A 26,631-nucleotide genomic window follows, 5' to 3' on the forward strand; every position below is an offset into this window, starting at 1 on the left:
TGGAAATAATACAGTGAGTGGACTATTAATTAACGACATCAGAGACCACCTACCAGTGTTTACAGTTTATAACAGCAACTACCAGAAAAAATCAGCCGGAGGAAAAACAAAAATACAGACGTGTGAGGACAGAGGAATCTATGAATACATTTAAGAATGATTTACTGGCACAAAATTGAGAAAAGGTATATAATGAAAGTAATATTGATAAAGCATATGAAACCTTTTTAAGAATATTCACATCATTATATGATAAATTGTCCAATAAAACGATACTACAGAAAAGAAAAATACAAAGAATGACCATGGTTCACGAAGGGATTACAAAATGCCTGTAAAAAGAAAAATACATTATTTTGAGAATTCATAAAACAAAGGACTAAAGAGGCTGAAAAGATATACAAAACTATCAAAAAGAGTTAACCAAAATTATAAGGGTATGTATGAAAGAATACTATAGTAAAATATCATATTATAACAAAAGCAATACTAAAGGAATATGGGACATATTAAATAGTATTATGAGAAATAGTGCTAAACAACAGAGTTACCCTCAATATTTTATTGATAATAATATTAAAAAGAGACTTCCGTTTTAGCGATCTATGGAGTAGGACGTGACTTTTGGAGCTCCTGCAACATTTCATGAAAACCTCTTCCAAACGCACTTTTACTTGTACTGGTTCGGTATAACTTATATCCACGACTTTAATTATCCTAAACCAAAATCTGGAAGCTCTTCTTCAGCATTGCCACAGCGGCCCGCTCCGCCTGCTGCATCCCCGCCACATGGTGACCTTTCCCCTCCAGGCGTAGCCGGCATCCCCACTGGACTTACGGTCCCCGCTGCCTTCAAAGAGGAGCTGCTAGCATCGCTCCGTAGCGAGATGGCGGCTATCTTCAAGTCTGAGCTGCAGGCGGCTCTTAGCGAGAATCTCTCATCCATCAAAACGGAGCTGCTGGCAGTAAAATCTGATCTATCTCGCAGTATTACCAACATCCAGTCCGACGTGAATGCTCTGAAGGACACTGTAGGTGAAATGGAAACTTTCTACCTGCACGGACGACATCATCACCCTCCAGGCTAAAGTGGAACCCCTATCGGCGGAGCTGGCAAGAGTGGATAATAAATGCGAGGATCTTGAGGCGAGATCACGGCGCAACAATATAAGAATTTTGGGTGTTCCCGAGGACTCACCTAGCACCTCCACGTTGGCAGCTATTTCCACTCTGCTCAGGGATGCTCTTAAGCTGGAGAAAGAGCCTCTCCTGGACCGCGCTCACCGCACCCTCCAGCCGAAACCTAAACCCGGTGAACGTCCTCGCCCCATTATTGCTCGACTTCACTACCATGTGGACTGCTTGGATAGCCTGTGCCGAGCCCGAACTCAACAACGGATTACGACCGGAGACATGACCATATCTATCTTTCCCGACCACACCGCGAAGGTTGCCCGTGCCCGCGCTGCCTTCAACGACATTCGGCGCCGGTTCCGTGAGATACCTGGGATACGTTTTGGACTGCTATACCCGGCGCGCCTCCGAGTCACACATAACGGCGCTGAGAAGGAGTTCAAAACACCGGAGGATGCCATGGCTTTCATTAAGACACTGCGCGAGTAAGAACACAGCAAAGAGGTAATTTGGACATTTGCGGATTGACTGAGAACATCTCTCTTGTTTTTCCTTTTCTTTTTTTACACCGACTGATGTGTCTTTAGTGGATCTGTTCATGTGTGCCTTGTTATTAATAATTGTTAAGTTTGCAGGAGCATAGCCTTGGGTTAACTATTGCTTTTGGATCAATAGCTGTAAGTTTTCTGTTAGGGATTCAACTCCTTGTGGAGTTCGCACCGGGTTCTCCATCGTTTGGGGATGGGGTCGATGTAGGTGCTATGGGGAGGGGCTGGGAGTTTGTGTGGTGGTTACTTACTTTTTTTCACTCATTTTTTGTGTGCGATTTCTCACTTTCTCTTTATTCTTTTTCTTTTCTTTCTTTCTTTCCTTTCTCTTCTCCTTCTTTTGGGGGTGGCTCATTATGGTCATCATTGCTTTGTACATGAATAGGCTATAAATGGCCACCAATATCTGTAACTCCCCACACGTTGGCTCATCAGTGAGGTTTGTAAGCTGGAATATTAAGGGCCATTAAGAGATCGAGAGTATTCGCTCACTTGAAACGACTTAAAGCCGACATAGTGTTTCTGCAGGAAACCCACATGCGTAATACAGACCAATTGAGATTGAAATGTCCATGGGTTTCTGAGGTGTTTCACTCAAATTTCAACTCAAAAGCAAGGGGGATTGCCATTTTAATAGGTAAATCTGTTCAGTTTTCATTTTCCAAAGTTATACCAGATAAAAATGGCAGATATGTAATCCTATCAGGCACTCTGTCTAATGTTCCTGTATTGCTGGTTAATATTTATGCCCCCAATTTCGACGACCCACACTTTATGAATATTCTGTTTGAACACCTCCCCTCTTTACACAATAACTTCCTTATATTTGGAGGAGACATGAACTGTGTTACAGATCCCACCTTAGACCGCACAAATCCAAAAACCTTGACTCCATCATTGATGTCAAGATCCCTTTCTGATTTCATGTGTAAAAATGGCTGCATAGATCCCTGGAGGTTCTTTAACCCCTTGATAAAGGAATATTCTTTCTTTTCACAGATGCACAAATCTTTTTCTCAAATTGATTACTACTTTGTGGATGCTAAACTCATTTCCAAGGTAACAGCAGTGAATTACCACCCCATTGTTATCTCCGATCACGCCCCTCTCTCCTTGGATATTCAGTTTTCCCCGGTATTCAGCATTATGGAGGTTTAATACTTTGCTTTTGTCAGACAATAAATTTATTGACTTCATTTCAGCCTCAATAGATGAGTTTATTGCTATTAATCAGAATGAGACAGACCCAATCTCTTGCTCACTGTTGTGGGAATCACTAAAAGCGCACCTGAGAGGCCAAATAATTTCTTATTCAGCACATTTGAATAAAATCTGTAAAGCTAAAATACGAGCGCTCTCTATTGATATTAATAAATTGGATGAACAATTAGCTGCCTGCTCCTCTCCCAATCTACTCAAACGTTGTGTTGAGCTCCAGACCGAATTCGATCTCATTACTACTGCTGATGCTGAGCGCCTTCTTTTACGTTCACGCTCTTCATATTACGAGCACGGCGATAAGGCAAGCTGGCTCCTGGCTCACCAGTTGCGCCGCCAGGCTGCCTCACGCTTCATCCCTCAGATACAGGACTCATCAGGCAGTTTGCATACGAACCCTTCAACTATTAATGCTGTCTTTTCCTCATTTTATTCTTCTCTATATGAGTGTGAATCTCCATCTGATACAACAGATATTAATTATTTTCTAGATAGTCTTGATTTTCCTGTCACCCAGAAGTGGCTAAACAACTGGATTCACTACTAAGTGTAGAGGAAATCCTGCTCGCAATAAAAAGCATTTAGAATAATAAAGCCCCTGGCCCCGATGGCTTTCCAATTGAATTTTTAAAAATATTCCAGGCCAAATTGGCCCCGCTACTACACTCTGTATACAGTCTGCGCCATGGCTCTCTACCTCCCACTTTAAGATAAGCTTCCATAAGTCTGCTACTAAAGAAAGACAAAGATCCTAAGCTCTGCAGCTCTTATAGGACTCTCTCTCTAATAAATGTGGATGCTAAAATCCTTGCCAAAGCTCTTGCCCATCATTTGGAAAATATTCTTCCAGCTATAATCTCTGATGAACAAACTGGATTCATTAAAGGGCGCCAGCTATTCTATAACATTCGTACCCTCCTAAATGTTATCTACTCTAAATCGTCTGCAACAACTCTGTTGACGCCGGAAAAGCATTCGACAGAGTTGAATGGGATTATTTGCTCACAGTACTGGGTAGATTCGGGCTGGGAAAGGTATTTATTTCATGGATAAACCTCCTTTATACATCCCCACAAGCCAGAGTCTCCACCAATGGTATTCAGTCTGGATTTTTCACTCTGTCGCGTGGCACCCGGCAGGGATGTCCCTTGTCCCCCCTACTGTTTGCATTAGCAATTGAGCCCTTGTCAATCTATCTAAGATCCTCTCCCATTTTTGCTGGCATATCACACTTAAATATGGAGTTTAAATTATCACTGTATGCTGATGATTTACTTTTGTATGTCTCAGATCCATCTCATTCTATATCAGCAATTATATCTTTCTTGCAACGATTCGGCTCCTTCTCTGGCTATAAGGTGAATGTTTCTAAGAGCAAATGTTTTCCCATCAACACTTTAGCATTGCAACTTAATCAGTCTGATATCCCCTTCAAATTGAGCCCCTCTGGCTTTAAGTACTTGGGGATCAATGTAACTAGAGACCTAACCAACCTCTTCTCTGCCAATTTTACCCCCTTACAGTCTAAAATTAAGTCTGACCTTCAAAGATGGAGAAACTTACCTCTGTCGCTGATTGGTCGAATTAATTCAGTTAAAATGAATATTTGGCCCAAATTTCTGTTCTTATTCAATTGTCTCCCTCTATTCCTGCCAAACCGTTTTTTTTTAAACTATCGACCCTTTCTTGCTTTTTATGGTGCAGAAAGGCACCCAGAATCCGTTATTCTGTACTTCAAAGATGTAAATTCAAGGGCAGACTATCTCTCCCAAATTTCCAACGGTATTACTGGGCAGCACACATCCACAAAATTTCGTTTTGGCTCAAATCAGCAGACCCCCCATGGTGCAAATTAGAGGCACAATCATGCGTCTCATCTTCCTTATTAGCTTTACTTACCTTTTCTATTCCAACCAACCTCTCTGGCTTTACAAAAAACCAAGTGGTATGTTCCACTCTCGAAATCTGGTACCAGTTTAGAAGACATTTCAAATTTAATTCTGCATCTAGCCCCTCTACTTAGAAATCATCTATCTATATCAATATGGCATAATAAAGGCTTGACAATGTTTAAAGACTTGTATAAGGACAGGACTTTTTGTAGCTTTGCAGAACTATCAAATAAATTTCAGCTTCCACCATTGCATTTCTTTTGATACCTTCAAATTAGACACTGTGTTAGAACTCTGTTTCCAGCTTTTCCCTCTTTACCACCAATGCAACTGTGGGATGAGTTTCTCATTCTCAATCCCCTCCAGAAGCCATTTATCTCTAAGGTTTATGACAAACTCCTGTCCTATGACTGTTCTCCAGCCACCAAAGTTAAGGTTAATTGGGAACGTGAACTAGGGCTGAATCTGGAGGACAACTGGTGGGACGTTGCTCTTAACAAAATATACACAAGCTCAACCTGTGCTCACCTCACACTCATACAATTTAAGGTACTGTTCAGGATTCACTTTTCCAAAGCCCAGTTGTCACAAATCTAGCCCACTGTCACTGACAGCTGTGACAGATGTCATGCTTCATGTTTTACTCCTGTCCTTTATTGCTTAACTTTTGGCAGAACTATTTTAACACTATGTCAAAAATACTTTTGATTACTTTAAATGTCTCTCCCCATATTGCCATATTTGGGTGCCCAGAAGATTACCACCGATACACCTCCAAGCAACTAGATGTTCTAGCTTTCACTTCTTTATTGGCAAGACGTCGTCTCCTTCTCCAGGGGAAGTCCACTAAAGCTCCTTCCAGTTCTCGGTGGCTCAAGGATGTAATCATTCCAAAAGCTGGAGAAGATTAGACATTCAATGAGCGGTAATTCTGTTTTACACTAAGTTTTACACTAAGTGGCACAGTACACTAATCTTTTTTAACTTTTTTCAACTCCCTTAAATCTCTGTCTCCCGACTGAGCCACCCCCCCCCCCCTCTCTCTTCCACTTCTTTCTTTCCTATCTGTCTATTTTTTATATTTTATTTTAATTATCTATTTATTTTTTCTTCTTGTTACTTTCCCTTGTGTTATTTCTTAAAAAATTATTTTTAAAAAAAATGTGGAAACACAAAGTCAGAAAACACGTCCTGTTTCCTTTTGGTTTGCTCTATTGAGATACACAAATCTTTGATTTTGCTGTTTGGACACTATTATGTTTGTTTTGGTTGTGACTCCTATCGATAAGTGGACATTGTTTTCTTCTGCATGAGAGTGTCTCTCTTGTATGTCATATTGTCTCAATAAAAATATCTAAAAAAAATAAAAATAAATAATATTAAAAAGGACAATATATGTTGGACCACACCTGGCAAGAAAAATTCCAGGTCCATGGATTGGAATGCTAATCTTATAGAGAGAAATCCCAGTTCAATGTTCCTCACAGCAGTGGAAGAAAAAGTAATTAATAGATATGGTTAATAAATGTAAATACAACATCAACTGATTTAAATTAAATTGATATGACAGTTGTAAAAAAGGTCATTGAGGGGATTGAACCACTTACATACATCTGTAACTAATCATTCCAAACCGGAAAATTTCCTAACAACATCAAAATAGCTAAAGTTGTGCCGCTGTATAAAACTGGGGATAGACACCACTTCACAAATTACAGGCCAGTTTCTTTACTTCCACAATTCTCCAAAATTCTAGAAAAACTATTCTATAGCAGATTAGACAAATTCATAACCATTCATAAAAAGTCAATACGGATTTAGAGCAAACAGATCAGCATCATTGGCATTAACAGAATAAATTGAGGATATCACAAATGCTATAGATCACAAACTGCATTCAGTTGGAGTATTCATAGATCACAAAAAAGATTTTGATACAATTAATCATAACATATCAATCAATAAACTTGAACGGTACGGAATCAGGGGATTAGTATTGCACTGGGTGAGAAATATTTAAGTAACAGAAAACAATTTGAAAAGTTGGGGGAGCATTCATCATCATCCTTGGACATTGCTTGTGGCGTCCCACAGGGTCACTACTAGGTCCAAAACTACTTATACTTTGCATGTATGACATATGCAAAGTTTCAAAAACACTAAAATTAGTATTATTTACAGATGACACTAGTGTTTTTTGTTCAGGGGAGGATTTACATGAACTACTGGGGATGATCACCACTGAAATGTGCAAACTGAAAATGTGGTTTGACAGAAACAAATTATCATCACACTTAAGTAAAACCAAATTAATATTATTCGGAAATTGCAATAAGAATACACAAGTACAGTTAGAAATAGATGGGATAGACGTTGAAAGAGTATATAAAAACAAGTTTCTTGGGGTGACAATTGATGATAAAATAAATTGGAAGTCTCATATAAAACATGTGCAAAGCAAACTGTTAAGAAGCATTTCAGTTCTGAGCAAAGCAAAACACATTCTGGACCACAAATCCCTCCACATTCTCTACTGTTCACTGATTTTACCATATTTACAATACTGTGCAGAGGTTTGGGGCAAAACTTATAAATGTACAATACAATCTTGTCACGGTTTATGTTTTGTTTCTCGTTTTCAGGTTCTTTGTTATGTTTCAGGTTCTTTTCCAGGTTCCATGTTCATTTCTTGTCATGTTTTTTCCCCTGTCTCTTAGTTCACTCAAGTCACATGTTTTCTGTTCCACAGCTGCACACCATCACCAATCACCTCCCCACAGTATATAGTTTCTTGGTTTTCCTCACTCATTGTGAATTCCTCACTCTACCTTTCATGCCACAGTCACGTTTGTTAAAGTAAGGTTTTGCCACCATAGCCACAGTTTATTCATAGTCTTGTTTTTCATAGTCTGGTTAGTCATAGTCTTGTTTGTTATTTATCATAGTCTTGTTTTGCTACGTTTAGTACTTTTGGACAGCCGCGTTTTCTGTTTTTGCCTTTGGAATAAACCTTTTGATTTTGAACACTGCATCTGGGTCCCCACTTCTCCACGAACCCTGACAAATCTCTATCCATACTACAGAAAAGAGCCATAAGAATAATTCATAATACCGGTTATAGAGACCACACAAATTAACTATTCTTTTTTTTATAGAGATGGGGGTTATAATCTGAGGGGTGAGTACAACTTCAAACATCAGTGTACAACATTAAACGTACAACATTAAAAAGCTTTTGTCTTTCAGTTTGTGGAGTGAGGCTGTGGAACAGACTGGGTGTGGGGCTCAAGCAATGTCTAAGCATGATCCAGTTCAAAAAACGATACAAACACATGGTTTTCACGAGGTACAGGGAGGAAGAAGGGCTTTAATAATCGGGTGTTTTCATAAATGATATATGATTTATATACTTGTTTATTTACTCTATTTATCTTCTTTTTTGTTTTTGTAAATATGTATTATTTAGATATGTATGTTTGGGGAGAAAGATTATAAATTGAGTAGGGGAGAAGGGGTAGGTTTAAATAATCATATGCTTCATCCCACTCCTTTTCGGACATGTTGGTTTCACATTATTATTTTTAGTTTTTACGATAGTTTTGACTTTTCTCAGTGGAATTGTTTTGTTTTTTTCAGTTTACTTTGTTGTTGTAATACTCGCACATGTTCGAAGTAAACTAAACTAAACTAAACTATTTCAAATATCACTACAAACAGGATCAGTGACTAGAGGTACAAGAGGCCGCCCTGGTGTAGACATACATGTAATGTAGATCAACTTTGTGCCAAGGATGCAGACCCAGCTCTTGCTTTGGTTATACAGGGGCGTAATAGCACACAACAGCAACTCCGGTACCCTGTACTCTGTGGTGTTTTGGCATTGTTATCTTTGTATGCCTTTAAGATCTGCTTAGGGTCTCTAGTGAGGATGTCACTTACACCTAAAATTCACTGGGCCTATCTACAGCACGTTATGTGAGCGTTGCGTATTTGGTCTGTGCTCCAAACGGCATCAACAACCTGGGAGCGTTTAAAAAGCGGCGTGTCTTGCGAGCGTCACAGTGTTTAACTTTTGTCCGACAGTGTTTACTTGCTGATGTGATTTTCGTTGATATATGCTCCTCTACCATCGGTAAATAGGCTTCGTAGCTGAATATCTTTGGTGTGATTTAACTTAACTGTGTGTTTATTGCTGTTTTCTTTTATGCTATATCCTGTGTATTTCTATTTACTGCTTAAAGTAACGACCGGATTCACTCCGCGATTTCTGTCGGACTTCCTGTCCGAACGATCCGCTCTCTGTCCAGCTTGACTCATGGGCTCGCGTCTCCATCAAAAATGCCTGCATTGCCGAGCATTGAGACGCAACTATTTGAAATCTGAAACGGAGCACTACGGTGCCGGTGAAGGTTGATACATTGACTTTAATGGTCGCGTATCACTCGCAATGACATGTCGCGTGAGTGGACAGACCCGGTGGATTTTGAGGGTTCTGCAACAAATGTATGTAGCAGTCAGACCCCAAGACAGAGATGTGTAGCTGATTTAACATGTTCACTCCGAATGAAGGCTCACGCAAGAGAACAGTCGGACTCTCTTGCATTATTAGAATACACAACATTGTGTCAGAAGTCCCGTTGTTCTGCGTGAAGAGTGACTGAGGTGAACCTGTGTCGCTTGATACTCTGGGGTGGCTGGACAAATGAAACAAAAGTACGGCATAGCGGATGACAATGTGCAGTGAGGCCCAGCAGGACCTTTAGCGCCACATTCAGCATTCAGTCACTGGAGCCCTTGACTTTTCAATAGCCGAAGACTGGGCCAAATGGATACACAGGTTCGAAAAGTTTCACCTGGAAAGTAATCTGAATTCTAGCTCTGAGGAGAATCAAGTCAACACATTGATTTATTGCATGGGTGATGAGGCAGACGTTCTGCACGGGCTAAACATATCGGTAGATCAAAGAGTAAGATATCAAGGGGTACGTGATGGCTGTCAAGTCAAGGAAAATGTAATCTACGAGCGTGCTAAATTCAACATGCAAAGGCAGGGAGAAAACAAGACTGTAGATGCCTTTATCACAGCATTATATGCGCTGGCAGAGTACTGTAGCTATGGGGTGCTACATGACAAGCTAATATGTGACGAGCTTGTTGTTGGTCTGATGGATAAGCACCTAACTCAACATGTGCAGCTTGACCCGAATCTTACTCTCCAAAAAGCTATCAACATGGTGAAGTGAAATGGCAGCAGTCTTCACTCCGAGGTGACACCAGAACAAGCAAGTGATGCTAAATGTGTGAACAGAGTGCACAAAGGCAGAAATAAGTTTGCTAAAGCCAAACAACACCAAACCAATAATTGTCAAAATAAGCTACAGGGCACTCAGCACAGTAAATGAAATGCTCAGTATCATAAATATGGTAGCTCTCAATCACATTCAAAGCAAGATTGCCCAGCTAAAGAGGCCACTCTAAATGCCACTCATGCAAGAAGGGACATTACAAGCGTGTGCGTAAAGCTCACAAGACTGTAGGCATGAAGTGGAAGAGGATGTTGACGCTTTATTCCATGGCAGTGTTACAAGCAATAGAGAGACATGGATGGTAAATATTGACAAAAATTATAAAAATGTGTCATTCAAAATTGACACAGGAGCTTATGTTACGGTGCTGCCTCACAAGATGTTCAAAGAGATCTTCAGAGACAGCAGTTCACCTACTCTCTAGAAAGCAACCAAGCCACTGCTGGCACCTGGGAGGAGCCCATTAAAGGTGGTGGGTATTACTGAGTTTCTACTAAGAAAGGGAGATAAAGAAGCAAGGGAGGATGTGTACATCTTAAGACAGCTGCACACTGCATTGCTGGGGAGGCCTGCTATCCGCAAGCTGAAGCTTGTGGCTTGCATAGATTGCATCACAATGGAGACTCACTCGAAACAAGCTACCCAAAGCTATGCAGTGGTCTTGGAGAAATGCAGCAACCATATACCATCAAATTAAAACCAGGTGCTCAGCCATTCTAACTTAAAACACCTTGAAGGATCCCACTGGAGCCAGAATTTTCAGTAAGTTGGATGCCAACATGGGGTTCTGGCAAATACCCCTGATAGAAGATTCAGCAAAATATACCACCTTCATCACATCCTTCGGCTGTTATTACTTCAAGCGGCTGCCCTCTGGGATAGCCTCTGCCTCAAAACACTTCCAAAGCAGGATGTCAACAGAGGTTACAGACGGGTCGTCTGCCACATGGATGATGTGTTGGTATGGGGCAGAACACAAGAGGAGCGTGGTACTTGCTTACATGTTGTGCTTAGTATGATGCAGAGGGCAGGCATTACATTGAACATTGACAAGTGTGACCTGTCAAAACGAGAGGTGACCTTTTTAGGTCATCACTGCCAGCAGCATCAGCTCTGATCCAAGCAGTGACGAAAATAAAGGAGCCAACAAATCCATATCCATGACCTAACCAAAAAACTACACTGCTCCTCTTGAGTTTCAATACTCAGTCAGAGCCTCACTCTAGAGTATCTGTCCCAGGGAGGCTAAGGTAATATGATCCCTCTATAGTAGGGACACTCCCTCTTTAAAGTTCCCCTGTTTAAAAATGTGGACCACCACCCTAGTGTGCCACACCACAGAGATCGTTGGGGACCTCCATGCAACACCGAAGTGACACATGGGAACCAGGACAACTCCACAATGTCCAAAATCTTCAGCAACTCATTGTGAGTCTCCATCCCGGCACCAGGCCTCTGGGTACCTTTGTAATGAATAGAATAACTCACATGACAGGCTATGCACTAGAGTTTAAAAAGTTCCTCACATAGTCTCTGAGGTAGGCAGATCTCTGGCAGGTCCGAGCAGGACGAGGCTCAGGTTGCAAAGGCTCAACTGGTACGTCCAGTTCAGGTGGACGTGAGGCTGGGATCTTTGGCCATGTAATAGGGAAGTCACATCTGATTAGCGCGTGTCAGTCGCAGTTGCCTGGTCAGTGGTGGACGGTGGGGAGACCTGTCTAAGGTGGCTGGCATGCCAACGTGAACTGTAACAGCAGCTTGAGGAACCGATCTGAGGGTCAACGGATCTGGATCCAGTCTGACACTACGAATGCGGGGCGTTTCACATGACGTTTCCTGTCAAACCGCTGCTTCATGCGGCATTGCTGCTCTGCCACTCGTCAGGAGAGGACGACGCTGCTGGAGCTTCATAATTTGTCTTTCATTCATCTTTTTGTATGATCTCTGGCTCTGAACTAGATGTAAACACCAATGTCACATGCATGCGCCATGTGTGAATCGCTCATCTTCAGTATCATACATTGATGCATTACTTCAGCATCAGACAATGGCAAGTGCGAAAAGTTCACCAGGAGTGCCTCGAATCATAACGTATGGATACAATGCCTTCCCAACTGCTTGTTGGCTGTTTGTGGGACAGTGGCACAGAGCTTGGAGTAGCTCTGGAGAGCAAGTCTGCCACAACGTTCTCCCTGCCAGGCCTAAACTGTGTGGTGAAGTCATACCCCTGCAGCCTATCTGACCACCGGTAAAGGCACAGCGGCTTGTGTCCCGATCCGGTTGTGACCAACAAGGCTGTGAGGGCCTATTCAATTCAATTCAATTTAATTTATATAGCGCCAAATTACAACAATTGTCATCTCAAGGCACTTAAATAATATAGTCCAATTAAAGCCAATTGGAATTCAATTCATTGTAATCATAATCCAATTAATTCATATAGAGCCAATTCAAAAAATAATATCCTAGCTAAGGAAACCAACAGATTGCACTGAAACTTGTCTTCAGTCCAATCTCCCGTCCTGAGCCTGAGGGACTGTGGAAAGGAACGACTCCCTTTTAACAGGAAGAAACCTCTGGCAGAACCAGAACCAGGAAGAAACCTCTGGCAGAACCAGACTCAGGAAGGGTGGCCATCCGCCTCGACCAGCTGGGGTTTGAGAAGACAGAAAAGAGGGAAAAGAGGGGGGAAAAACACCATAACACCATTCAAAGGATACCTGTTAGAACAGGGAAACACAAGTTAATAACCACAATAATGTCATATGTACATATTATCTGCTTCCCGGACATTTACTGGCAGCTTATTCCACAAGAGAGGGGCCTGATAACTGAAGGCTCTGCCTCCCATTCTACTTTTAGAAACTCTGGGAACAACAAGTAAACCTGCAGTTTGGGAGCGAAGTGCTCTGTTAGGAAAATATCTTACAATGAGATCTTTAAGAAATGATGGAGCTCGGTCATTAAGAGCTTTATATGTGAGGAGAAGAATCTTAAATTCTATTCTGAATTTAACAGGGAGCCAATGAAGAGAAGCTAAAACTGGAGAAACATGATCTCTCCTGTTAGTTCTCATCAGAACTCTGGTTGCAGCATTTTGGATCAGCTGGAGGCTTTTCAGAGAATATGTGGGACAGCCCAATAATAACGACTAGTGTTTGTCCGTAGAGTGAAGTGCCTCCCATACAGGTACATGTGTCATCGTTCGCATGACCAGACACAGGTTAGTGCCTCCCTCTCCCCCACCGAGTACTTCTGCTCAGCAGAGGTAAGTGACCTTGAGGCAAACGCCACCGGGCGCTCTGTCCCTTGCTGAAGTTGAGACAGGATGACGATGACCACAGTATTGGAGGCATCACAAGTCACAAATGTTGCATTTATGAAGGTGAAAAATGAGCTATCAGAGGCTGATGGTTTTCGCATATGTAGAAGCAGGATTGTCATTCAATGTCACTGAGAGCCAACATTATACAGAAAATACACGATGGACATCAGGGGCTAACAAAGTGTAGAGACAGAGCAAAATCATCGGTTTGGTGGCCAGGACTCTCTGCAGAACTTCCATGCAGAAATACCATGATGTCATGCCACTCATGCCAAGAACAAAAGCAGGCCCCACAAAAAGAACCACTCATCTCTACACCTCTGCCTAATCATCCATGGAAAAGCTCTTGACCTCTGTGACCACAACAGAAACAACTACCGAGTAATATCAGATTACTCACGGTTCCTCGAGGTGCTGCACCTATCATCCACAACAAGCCGTCAAGTCATTCAGAGACTTAAAGTAACATTTGTAAGGTTTGGGATCCCAGATGAGATGGTGAGTGATCATAATCCTCAATTCTCCAGCACAGACTTTCAGGAGCTGGCAAGACAACTAGACTTCAAGCACATCACGTCTAGTCCTTGATGTCCTTAGGGAAACGGTCACGCGGAAAGAGCAGAACAGACTGCGAAGAGAATCCTCCAACAAGAAAACCCTTTGATAGCCCTCATGTGCTACAGATCAACTCCCCGTGCCACTACGGGAGTCAGTCCAGCAGAACTGTTAATGTGGAGATAGATCAGAACACCACTCCCCACATTAGAGAAAAATCTTTGACCTAAATGGCCCAAAAAAAAAGACTGTTGAACAGAAGGATGCTGGTGAGAAGGCTAAACAAGCTTTCTATTATAATCGTCGACATGTAGGAGTGATTTCCCAACCAGCAAGTGTCATCACCCCAGAAACTGTTTCTTCTAGTTCGAAGGAAGTCACGAGCCTCTCACACACACCTGCAGACACCAGGACAGCATCGAACCAGAACTGGACGACTGTGCAGACCAGTCAACAGGCTAGTCCATTTAGACAGACACTGAGGTGTCAATCATATGGCCTTTGGGGGGGATTAGGGAAAAGCTCTTTTTTGTTTTTGTTGAAAAAAATAAAAATAAAAAAACGAGAGAGAAAGAATGAAATATGTGTGTTACCTGACAATCATCTTGTAATTGTGAAAGTACCTTGTTTAAGTTTTATGTCATAATATTTTATTTAATAATTTAAGACTGAGTTAAGTAAATAGCATTCATAGAGTCTACTATTATTATTACAATTTATGGCATCGTGTGTGGATTACCTTAGATAGCCTACAGGGGAAATGTTTTCAGGGTAAATGTGTTTATTATAGAAGTAGAATTTACATGCTAAGGATACAAGTTATGTTTGAATATTAAATATTTTCTGGCTGTTAGTGTATGTGTTTATTATAATTCAAATTGTACTGTCTGTTACGATAACAACTTAAAAGGGGAAGATGTCATATATAGGTATATAGAGGAACAAATGTTGCCATAGTAACAGTTATTTAGTAACGCAGAATGTTGGAGTGGAAGTGAATGTGTTGTTGCTGAGGTTAGAAACGTTTTCTTATGCCGGTATGTGTTGATGTTTAGAGCTTTCATTAAAGTAAATAAAATAGAAATATAAACGACCCTTGATCATTCTACAGATGGTGGTCGTGTTTGATGGATAGGATGAGCGGTGCCGGTGGTTTGTGGAGACAGGCGCAGATTGGCACACTTTGAAGAAATGGTTCAGTTTATCACAGCGTTGGCACCTTTGTTCCATGGCTGGACATGTCGGGAGCAAGAATAAGAGGGAGTACCGTAGTTTCGACAGTGTGCTTTAGCTGTGGATGAGCACGGCCTTTAGCCTAGCATCGTCAGCGACTGCTAGCCCGGTAGCTGTTATGAAAGTCTCAAAGGACTCTTTCCAGTGGGACCACATACCTATACACTACCCTTTTCGGCAGTCGTCACACTGTCGTGACCCCACTGTTTACTGCATCACCGAATACTACAACTTGCAGAATGATTTACAAGAACATCCTTGAAGCCAACCAAAAGTCCTTCTCTATAGCCATGCTGAATTTCTCCCATATCTGAGTTTTAGCTTCCATAACCTCCAAAGCTGCAATCCTTTTGGCCACTTGGTACACCTCAGCTGCTTTAGGAGACCACCATTCGCACAATATGATTTCATGTTCTTAAACTCCCTTACTGTGTATGGAAAATCTGGAGTTGTGGTTTTACTACACATTTGAGTTTACCGGTTCTGTCCAGCAGCCATCCATGACCGAATCCACTTCACCACCAGGTAGTGATAACTTGACAGCTCTGCACCTCTCTTTACTCGAGTGTCCAAGACATATGGCCAAAGGTCTGATGATACAACTAGAAAAATTATCAAACTTTGGCCTAAGGTGGCCTGGTACCAAGGTCACTTGTGAACCATCTTATGCTCCAACATGGCATTCGTCATGAGCATCACAAGCACTTAAGTTCAATAACAAAACACTGCTCAGGTATAGATCAGAAAGCCTGTTCCTCCCAATCTCTTCTCTCCAAGTCATTCCATCAACAAAACTGAATTCTCACATAGCATCTCCTCCAGGACACCGCCCAGAGATGGCCAAGTAATATGAACTGCTGCTAAGTGCATATAAATGTAAAACCCAGAGAATTGACCAACTCATTCGCTAACTCAAACAATAAGGTGCTTAGCCAGGGGGGCATGTGTGTATCCGCACACTTGCTCCACTATTCCACAGGGCAGCTCCAGAGCTATCTCGTACTTGGAAGACTCCTCCAGAGCATTTCCCACCTGTAGCCCAGTGACATCTGGGGTAGGCACTAACACTCTCTATACTGTGCAATAAATAGAATGGAAGGAAAATGGATTTATGAATCCATTTCTTTGTTTATATAAAGATAAACAAATGTCTATCAGCAATTTATTGTGATACCAAGTGCCAGCTATCCAATTAGACGTTTGATTACACTGACAATTGGTTGCTCGTCTTTGTTTCATTCATACCTGCAAAGAGTCTCATTACACATAAAGGATGTTGGTCTTTCACGATCAGCTGTAACCCGCAAGATAAGCCATTACTCATTATTCTTTTAATCTTGGCTCAGCATGCGTTGAGTGGTGGGGTTTGTTAAGCTCTTTACGCGGTCACACCTTCACTTCTCAATCTTGTTTTTTATATTTCCCCTTGACTGCTGACTCTTCTAAAACAAAAAGCCTGTTTCCTTATTCTGTGAACAAACCAGCAGGCAGAAGCAATCATGTCATCAGCTGCAGTAGAACCGACAAATAAAAAGCTTTTTATTAAAACACACCAATTTTTGTAGCTTTTGCTGGCATTTTAGGATATAAATGGGACTAGTACGAACTCTGCAGAGTTCTTTTAGGGTTAAAACCACATGGATGATTGACCACTAAACAACGTTGAGCCCATTTTGAACTAAGGTGAATGCAGTACGTCTTTTTATTCCTTCTCTTAATCTTAAAAGGTCCTACTATATGAGACTAGCTATGGACTAGCTCTTTGTACAAAAAATTAAATAAATGAATAAAAACCTGGGTTTATAAGACTGAATAATTCTTATATTACTCCAGACATTAAAACCTCACAAGACTTGCTTCTGTTTGTTCTGACGTGACAGAGATGTTGTGGATTGGTGCTCAATACCAATAACTTATCCTGTTACCTATTTTTATTTAGAGGCATGCAAACATTACATTATGTAACTATTTTTACACTAAATCTAGTTACTGAATGAGAATTGCTGATAATATTGTGTCACATTTTTGTATGGTTCATAATAAAAACACAATTCATGCTTGTTTTTGTAAAGTTTTATTTATTCACATTAAAGCTTGACATGATCTTACAAAATTGTGACACAATAAAAAAATCTACTTTTACATTTGCCATATATAGTACCTCTGAAGTTCAGACACACCAACATTGCATGGTTTTTCACAATTTTCAACATGAAGCAATACCATCCATTCACCTTCTATTGGACTTTTTCCATTACACGTAGGTATTGCTCCATAACTGAAATTTTTTCAACACTATCTCAGCTAAGGCTCAAAGTGAGCTGAGCTGATACACTGATGTGACCACTGATTGGTCAGCTATGGGCAAAGTGTGCCAACACATTATCTTGTTCTCTGAAGAGAGAAATTGTTTGTGTCCTGTGCTCAAAGTTTTTAAATCTGTGTGAAAGAACGGAAAGACAAGGCATGGATATCTGCTGTGTTTGCACACACTGCACATCTAAGTGCATTAATTATTAATCCAAGAGTACATTTATAAACAATGTTATTGATTTACACAAAGTGCTTCTTTTCTTTGATTGGAGGTGAGCTTTATAGTGAATAGTTGGTCAGTCAAAAACTAACAATGTAATTGACACTACATTTACACAATCGAGTTGAATCATACTCTGCTGGGAAAAATTACATTTGGAACAACTGGAATAAAGACCTTTCTTATTATGAAACTGTGAAATGTGCATTCCTTTGTTTCTTGGCTAAAATGATATATCCTCTCACTGCTATGCAGATGAAATTTCAGTTGGATATCACTTTTATGCCCCAATATGTTTCAAAGCTACAGATCCTTCACAGCTGCTCAGACTCTGTTAAAAGTTGGATGTCTGACATATTTCTCCACCTTAATGAAGAGAAAACAGTCCTTGTCTGTGCCCGACAGATATGTGTCTAAAGTCATGGAAACTCTGGGTCCTCTTGCTTCTTCTGATAAATCTTGTATCAAGAATGTTGGGGTAACTTTCCACTCAGCTTTCACTTTGGATGCTCATGTCAAATCTCTGCCTCACTCTTCTTTTTTTTAATCGTTTAGGCCCATTGTGTCCCACTCTGAGCTGGAAACTGTTCTTCCCACATTTATTCCACTGTTTGGGTTAATATAAGTGCTCTTCTTTGTAAAACTCTTTGGAACGTCTGCAAGTTGTTTAGAACCCCAACAGACTCTGGGACTCTCTTCCTCTGAGCCTGAGATCTGTGGATTCTTAAAAAGCAGCTTTTAAAACTTGCTTTGGGTTAACTTTTGTTTTTATGTTCCAGCATTTTCTAGTGAAGCCCTTTGTGAAAGGTGTTTTACAAATAAAATACTACTTACTTACTTAAAAGTAAGTAGCATTCTGACCAGTGATGACATGTTTAGCCGCATGTCCTCATTCAATCGCTGGTTGTCTAGATGGTGTCCAGCAAACAACGTGGGCTACATAGATAATTGGCAATCTTTCTGGAGAAAACCTGGTCTGATGAGGAGAGACGGCATCCATCCCACTTTGGAAGGAGCGGCTCTCATTTCTAGAAACATGGACGAATTTATTAGTCATCCAAAAACATGACAACCCAGGGTTGAGACCAGGATGCAGAGTTGTAGTCTTACACACTTCTCTTGTGGAATAAGCTGCCAGTAAATGTCCGGGAAGCAGACACCCTTTCCTCCTTTAAGATTAGGCTTAAAACTTTCCTTTCTGATAAAGCTTATAGTTAGGGATGGCTCAGGTAATCCTGAAACATCCCATAGTTAAGCTGCTATAGGCTTAGACTGCTGGGGGACCTCATCTGTCACACCTTTCCTCACTTTGCTCTCTTTTTCCCCCTGTTTAATTTCTCAAATGATATTATGTACATGTGACATTATTGTGGTTATTAACTTGTGTTTCCCTGTTCCAACAGGTATCCTTTGAATGGCGTTATGGTGTTTTTCCCCCCTCTTTTCCCTCTTTTCTGTCTTCTCAAACCCCAGCTGGTCGAGGCGGATGGCCACCCTTCCTGAGTCTGGTTCTGCCAGAGGTTTCTTCCTGGTTCTGGTTCTGCCGGAGGTTTCTTCCTGTTAAAAGGGAGTCGTTCCTTTCCACAGTCGCCTCCGGCTCAGGACAGGAGATTAGACTGAAGACAAGTTTCGGTGCAATCTGTTGGTTTCCTTAGCTAGGATGAATGACTTGGATTATTTTGAAATTAATTAATTGGATTATGATTACAATGAATTGAATTCCAATTGGCTTGAATTGGACTATATTATTTAAGTGCCTTGAGATGACAGTTGTTGTAATTTGGCACTATATAAATAAAACTGAATTGAATTGAATTGAATTAAAACACTTCTCCTTCACAAAGGTCTGATTCAAATAGCCTATTCCTGTCGGTTTAAGTTGACATGTGTCTGCTACTTGACCTGGCTCTGATCTGATGTGCTGTCAGCCACTGTCTGAGGCTGGTAACTCTAATGACCTTGTCCTCTCCTTAACTGTAGACTGAAAACTATTACAGGTGACAATTTTAATGAAGCTGCTTAAGACACTGACAATACTGTGCAAAGCTATCATTAAGGCATGTACTGGCTACTCTAAAGAACATCAAATATATTATCTTTAGGTTACCATCAAACCTCTGTCACTTTTATATCAAGACACCTCACCTTTGATATAACAACAGCAGTAGGAATTATTCAGCTCATCTGCAGTCTTCAAGCCCTTTATATTAAACAGGCTCAAGTCAAGCCCTTTTTTCTTAAAGGGGAAGTTTTTTTTTGTTTTTTGTTTTTAAAGTTGGACCTTATTACTGGCATAAAATATGTTCATCTACTCATCGATAACATTTTGTTGAAAGTCGGCATCCTACGGATGCTATTTAGATCACTCGAGATCCGCGTATATACATATAACGGGAGTGAACGGGGCACAACAGTAATTAAAGAAATGTCAGTATGATCCAGTTAGAACACAAGACAAAGTGAGCAGTGATTATGTTCAGGGTCAGCCATCATGGCCCGTCAGACTGACCTGAGAAGTGACTGTGAATAAAACATATAGTTTGATTTATATTTGATTTGAATTACATTTTATATTTGATTTAAATTTATAAAAGGCACTTACTGTCTGTCAGCTTTAAAGGTGGAATTGACCAGCATGCTGTAGGTGGTATACAAAATCTGATGTGCCCTCTAAATGTTCAGAGAAACTAAAGTCCTTCAGTTTTTCCTCAAGAAGCAATAGAACAAAGACAGATGTTAGACTAACCAAATGTCCTTTACTGAGCAGCTCACATGAATCCATCAAATGTTACACCGCTATCGTTCGGGGCAAGGAGCCCTGACAGCCAGACAGCCAGTTTAGGCTCCACGTGTACACATTATTTAGCTTCACTTAGTAGATCCCAGGGCTCTTATACACCAAGCTGACAACAGGTCACTGGGAACGTCTGTGTCTCTCGTACATATTTTTTTTGTCAGCTCTGTTGACCCCATCTGGGTTTTTTTATTTTTTCAGCCAATTTGTCATGTTAAATCGCTGTCGGATCAGTCACGGTTACATGTGTGCCATCGGATCGGATTAATGGATGAATTACAATAAGATTGAGTTATTCAGTTCATCCAGACACCTTAAAGGGGAACTCCGGTATTTTTAAACCTAGACCTTATTTCTGGCATGAAATACGTTCATCTACTCACCAAGAACAGTTTGGCGAAAGTAGGCGTCCTTCGGAAGATATTTAGTTAACTCACGATCCATATAACGGAGTGAACAGAGCAAAGACGATGCAGCCTCTAAATAAGGCATTATCTGTCTTTATTTCACCAATACTTTAAGAAGAATGAATGAATGAACGTGAGCTATAGCTCTGTTAGCTCATAGCTGCTGTTATGTGGCTACTTGCGGCTATAAGAGAGCTAATGGAGGGATTTCTACACACACCTCTACTGGGACCACTTCATCCACACGCCCCCCTGGAGCACAGTTTATTTAGGGTAGGGGTTAACCCTAACCCTAACCCCTACCCTTACCCCTGAGCAAATAAGCTGTGCTGCAGCGGCACGCATTGATGACTTTATCCCAAGTGACCTGGATATAGAAAGCCCCCAATAACAACAACATGTCAGCTCTGAACTAACAGTGCAATAATATGTGTTCATTCATTCTTCTTAAAGTATTGGTGAAATAAAGACAGATAATGCTTTATTTAGAGGCTGCATCGTCCCTGCCCTGTTCACTCCGTTATATGGATATGCGCAGATCGCGAGTTTTCTAAATAGCTTCCGAAGGACGCCGGCTTTCGCCAAACTGTTCTCGGTGAGTAGATGAACATATTTCATGCCAGAATAAGGTCTAAGTTTAAAAATACTGGAGTTCTCCTTTAATCTGACAAGAAATCGAATCGGATCAGGTTACTTGCGATCGAATTAAGACCCCGAGATAACTCGATCCAAATGCCCACTGAACGTGCCTGGAGACGACAGTGGATCGGATCGAGCGTTCTGTGCATGCTCCAGATTTTTTCCCGTGATCGTCACCCAGAAGTCGAAGGAGACAATATTACTGTTGTTGTCGCTGCCGTCGGAAAGAAATGAACAACGCGATGGAGAATGCGCCGTTGTGCATCACGTTTGTGCCATAACCAGCTCATCACAAATGGGACGTAGCTTAATCTTGCCCTTCCTTCGCCATCTTTCTTTGTTGTTGGTGGTGAAGACGAAATTGGCTCTATTAGCGATAGTTGAAATGGGTACAGCGCTACCTATCATACTGAGGTATGACATGCTTTGTGCCAGTGATTTGATTCATTTACCACCATATATCCGAGGATAATTACCCTCAGATAAGGAGCAGAACCCAATATATAGCTATAATCGAGTTAATCTCATCATGTAGACCCACTGATTGAGAGAGATCGCTGTGACTGGAAGTTCAGTGTTGTGAATGAACACTGTATACGCTAATGTGACTTTAACTGTGTTATTTTTCAATGCATAACGCATATATATACAAAAGGATTCTAATGATATATCAGTTTCAGTTGAAAACAGACTAACTGAGCTGGAACCATGTTGGAAAATAAAAACTGAACCAATAATGACCTGACTTCATACTGATGTTCTTTTGTTGATGTTCTTTAGTTTACTGAACCATTTATAGAGTCCCAATCTATTCTGCACAGCAAAGTTGCGTCCTCTTGTTCCTGTCAGAGTTGGCAGCGGGAGGCTGTCTTTGCTGTGTCTTCAAGAGCAATTTCTTCCCCCGCGCTACCGATGTGAAGAGACACAGCAGGAAGCCACTTGTTCTTTAAGTCAAGTTGGTGTATAACAACTCGTAGAGATTTATAAAACCCAATCATGCATTAGCTAAACTATCTACGAGGTTCCAGATTGCATGCCCATACCCTGTGGGTGGTGTCTCTTCTGGTGTTTTTTCAGGTTGCTGGGGTCAGAGAACCTCTCAGGGCAGAGTGAACACTGGTACGGTCTCTCCCCAGTGTGGATGTTCCTGTGGATCTTTAGGTTCCAAAACTGGGAGAATCTTTTGCCACAGATAATGCAGCCATACGGCCTCTCTCCTGTGTGTGTCCTCCGATGGGATTCTAAATTTGCAGGTGCAGGAAACCGCTTCCCACAGAAGCTACAGATGTAAAACCTCTTCATGGAGCTTTTGTTGCTAAGTTTTGGACCCTGGTCAAGGAACTGTTTGGACCCTTGACCTGACAGCTGACTGGAGCCTAACTCCACTGACAGATCAGCAAAAGGAGGCTGATGCTCAAAGGAAAAGCAGCTAATAGCTAATCCCCCCTCTGGTGAAGTTTCAACAGCCAGTCCCCTCCCACTGCTGCCTGGATCTGCTCCAATGAGTGTGCCGGGTAGGTGTGAGAGGGGAGTGAGATGTGAGGACCGGCCTGGGTGGCAGTCACCATTACCAACCCCCCCATTAGTCCACAGCGAAGTATGGCCATAGCTGACCTCTGAGAAGCCCTGCCCAGAGTCCTGCTGGTCAGACAGCTGATTTTGGGATGTTTGTGTGGTTTCATTAGGTGGACGCATTCCTCTGCAGTCATCCGTGCTGGACTCCACCAATCCTGGACACAAAGAGACACATGCTGAGCATTGAGGCTTTTTGCAGTTTTCTGGTCTGTTTGTCCTCCATGATGAAGATGACAAAAGGAGAACTTTGGCCAACAAATTTGAACTGACAAATGCTTGATGATGTTCTTCTGCCATGAGGAGGGAAAGAAGTTATTCTTTACTGGACTGAGTGTGTGATGCCCAACACACACTCATTGATGAACCAATTGATGACAGACTTTTATTTGAGAAAAAGAAAAAGCTGAGTGAGGAGGTCTCAGTTTTTGGGGAATTAATTTTATCATTGCACATGAAGGGCGTATTTTGTCTTGACCTTAAAAAATCCTCACAAGTAGGTGAGAAATAACTGAACAGGTGTATGTACTTTGCATTGTGATGGTGATCGGCATACACCACAGGCTGATCTCTCAGTGGGTGTGTCTGCTCACCCTCCTGGATGCTGAGGCATGTCTGGTTCAGGACTTCTGTCACTGGCTCCACCTCCTCCACCTTCACCAGCACCGCATCTGGCCCCTCATCTTTCTGCGCACACAGTAAAGACAGCAAAAATCTGGTGTTACAGCTGCACACACAAACAGCATGGATCAGAACACCCTTAGAGTGGGAGTGAAAACCGAACAAGAGCAAAATTTTGTTTGAAGATGAATCCAAAGTATAGCTCATAGAAATGAGCCTTTTCCAAAAAGTTGGGACACTGAGTTAAATATAAACCAAAACAGAATTCAATGATTTTAAAATGACATGGAAACCATTTTGGCTCTGCTGACATTTGGTGCTCACATGTGTACACATTTAGAATAAACTAAGGACGCGTTCAAATGATCATTTTCTGTATATTTGTCTGGAAGTGTAAACAAATTGTGTCGTCAACTGAATCCTTACTTGATTCATGATTCACAAAGATTATCCTGTTTTTGATTCCACACAGGTAAAGCTGCGTCTCAGCGTCTTCAATTTGAAAATTAATTAAAAAAACAACACAAAGCCACTTTTTCAGTCATGAATACAATCAGTAAGCTCAGTCTCAACTCCCTTTTTATTTAGGGTTCTAAAATCAGACCACTCTTTACTATGAAAAGCTGCATCTTGTCAGTGGGGTAGCTTTATGTGTTACACTTTCCTCCTGATTTGCGAAGACGTCAACCATGCTGAAACAGTTCAACATCACATTTGTGCCTCTCATTAATGAAAATGTTAAGGATTTAATGTGATTTACTCATCCCATAATGTGTTTCGATATTAAAATCTTGGAGCACATAACTCACCTGTTTACAGACCAGGTAGATCACTTTTACTGTCGCCAGAAGTTCGCATTGATCTAGTTTTCCTAAAACTAAAAAAGGATCGGGTGTTCAGCATCACAGTGTGTGAAGCTGCAGCAACACAGACTGTGTGTGTTTATTACATGGCTCCCACGTGGCAGACGCCTCTATCCAAAGACACTTACATGTGGAAAGCAGAGAGGAGTACGGAGAGCTTATTAGACTGAATGAGTCTGTGACGGGAATTTAGTTCAGAAGGTTTTCATCTTTTAGGAGAGATCATAATGACTTAGCTGCAGAGCTCAACTCAGGTCAAATGAGAAGCAAAGATCAATCTGTGAATCCATACGCACAATTAATAAACATGCTCATGTATTCATTATTCATGCACACTCCATGTGCACAAAGGAGACATCTGTGAGACAAAGGAAACAAACAAGTTTATAAAACAGGGAAGTGTGTCTGTGCGCTCTGCTGCAGAGATGATGTTCACACTCACACGTGACGATTCCCTCCTGGTGGTTCCACGTCACCAAATAGTATTGTTAGAACTCAACTGGGAGCTGCCGAGGTCCCAAAAAAATATCAGTTAGGAAAACCCCCCCAAAAAAGTGAGACGTACTGTAACATGTAGTGGAAAAACAGCAGTTGATTAGTGGGAAGAAAGGAGACAATACCTCAGACAACAATCCACAGGGGCCAATCCACAGGGGCCAACCCCCCCCCCCCACAGTTATGTTTTCTGATGCCATGTAACTTCATTACATGTGTCTGTTGAGAGGATGATGATAACATCAACATTTTCTCATTCTCGCCATAAGTTTGATGTCACTGTGTGATATGAACTGTGGGACAATTCAATTTTACAGTCGTATATTTTAGCCACAATCACAAAACACATCTAATCCTCTAGAGTCCTATAGGCCGGACTTTGTGAACCCATGCTGCATTAACCCACCATGTGGTTAGTCATGCCTATGAGCACTTACTCACATTTTGCAACCAGTCTTTGACTCCTTGCAACTAAACTTTCAAACCAGGTGCACTTGTGTGACTTGGAAATATGTCCCTCGTTGTTTTTCTGTTGTTTTCGAACCAGCACGATGAAAGAACGCAAAAGTGTGTATGTGCATGTATCAAGTGAGTGTCAGACACAACGGAAAACTAGTTTGGTGACTGAACCAGAAAGTTTAAACATGAGATACTCTTAAAGCAACAAAATGACACAAACTGTCCCGGGACAAATGCACTGATGAACCTGTAGCATTTGTAAATATGGAAAGCAAGTGTGTGTCAGCAGAAAGCACTGAAAGCACATTAAAATTCAATATGTTCTATTTCAATATGAAGCAAGATCGTCATTTTATTAACTTCATGTGCCATATTTAGGCCTGGCTATTTATAATATCACAGTTTGTGTTCTGAATTCACATCAAAAGTAACATGTATGAATGGGTTTTAGAAACAGAGGCACACCAACTAAAACTAGGAGACCAAATCCTTTCCCACTGCCAGTAGTAGAGTGTTTACCTTCAGCCCTCCGAGGGCTACTGTGCATTCAGAACTGGCCCACCAACTACTACCACCCAGGAGACCTGCCTGTAACTATGATAATAGGAATTGATACCCTTACACTGTATCCTGCAGCCTGTGTTGGACCACAGCTTCTGATGAGGATGACTTTTTGAGATAATTCAACCAGTTTTTTACATTTTTGAGTGATTTTCAGACATCTGCCAAAACAACAAAACAAAGAGTGAACTGCCTGCTGTCTTATCCATCACCGTCGTCTCTTTTTGTCCCTGAGTTGTTGCTGTCAGTTTCAGAGCCTCCACTGGAGATGATATGGTCTGTTATACCAGTCAGAGTTGAAAATGATAAAAAACCTCAGACTACTGCAGACTTTTGAGTGGGGCTGAAGGGTGGTTAAACATGGCAGACAAAAGACAGATGTTGGTAGTCTTTCTTGACCAGTGTAAAAATGGAAAAGACACAACACGTGCAAGTTCATTATCAGTGATACTAATGTGTCAACATACAGCTCATGC

The 26,631-nt window shown here is 41.3% G+C and overlaps 2 protein-coding genes across 2 annotated transcripts in view; one reads left to right on the plus strand and one right to left on the minus strand.

The window, feature by feature from the left end:
• Positions 1–14,674, plus strand: part of vps37c (VPS37C subunit of ESCRT-I) — a 138,835-nt gene extending 124,161 nt beyond the window's left edge. The window contains exon 6 of the transcript XR_011915300.1: positions 14,664–14,674. The gene's annotated coding sequence lies outside the window, so the exon portion shown is untranslated. The remainder of the gene's footprint in view (positions 1–14,663) is intronic.
• The window catches only part of LOC140304869 (uncharacterized), a 56,347-nt gene that overhangs the window by 10,412 nt on the left and 19,304 nt on the right, over positions 1–26,631 (minus strand). Inside the window, exons 5-6 of the mRNA XM_072383675.1 lie at positions 23,750–23,843; positions 23,199–23,314 (exon numbers count right to left, since the gene is read on the minus strand). Of these exons, the coding sequence (XP_072239776.1) occupies positions 23,199–23,314; positions 23,750–23,843 (210 nt within the window). The remainder of the gene's footprint in view (positions 1–23,198; positions 23,315–23,749; positions 23,844–26,631) is intronic.

The sequence above is a fragment of the Leuresthes tenuis genome, unplaced genomic scaffold (genome assembly GCF_036924035.1).
Source record: "Leuresthes tenuis unplaced genomic scaffold, fLeuTen1.0.hap1 SCAF_4, whole genome shotgun sequence".
Classification (NCBI taxonomy): Eukaryota; Metazoa; Chordata; class Actinopteri; order Atheriniformes; family Atherinopsidae; genus Leuresthes; species Leuresthes tenuis.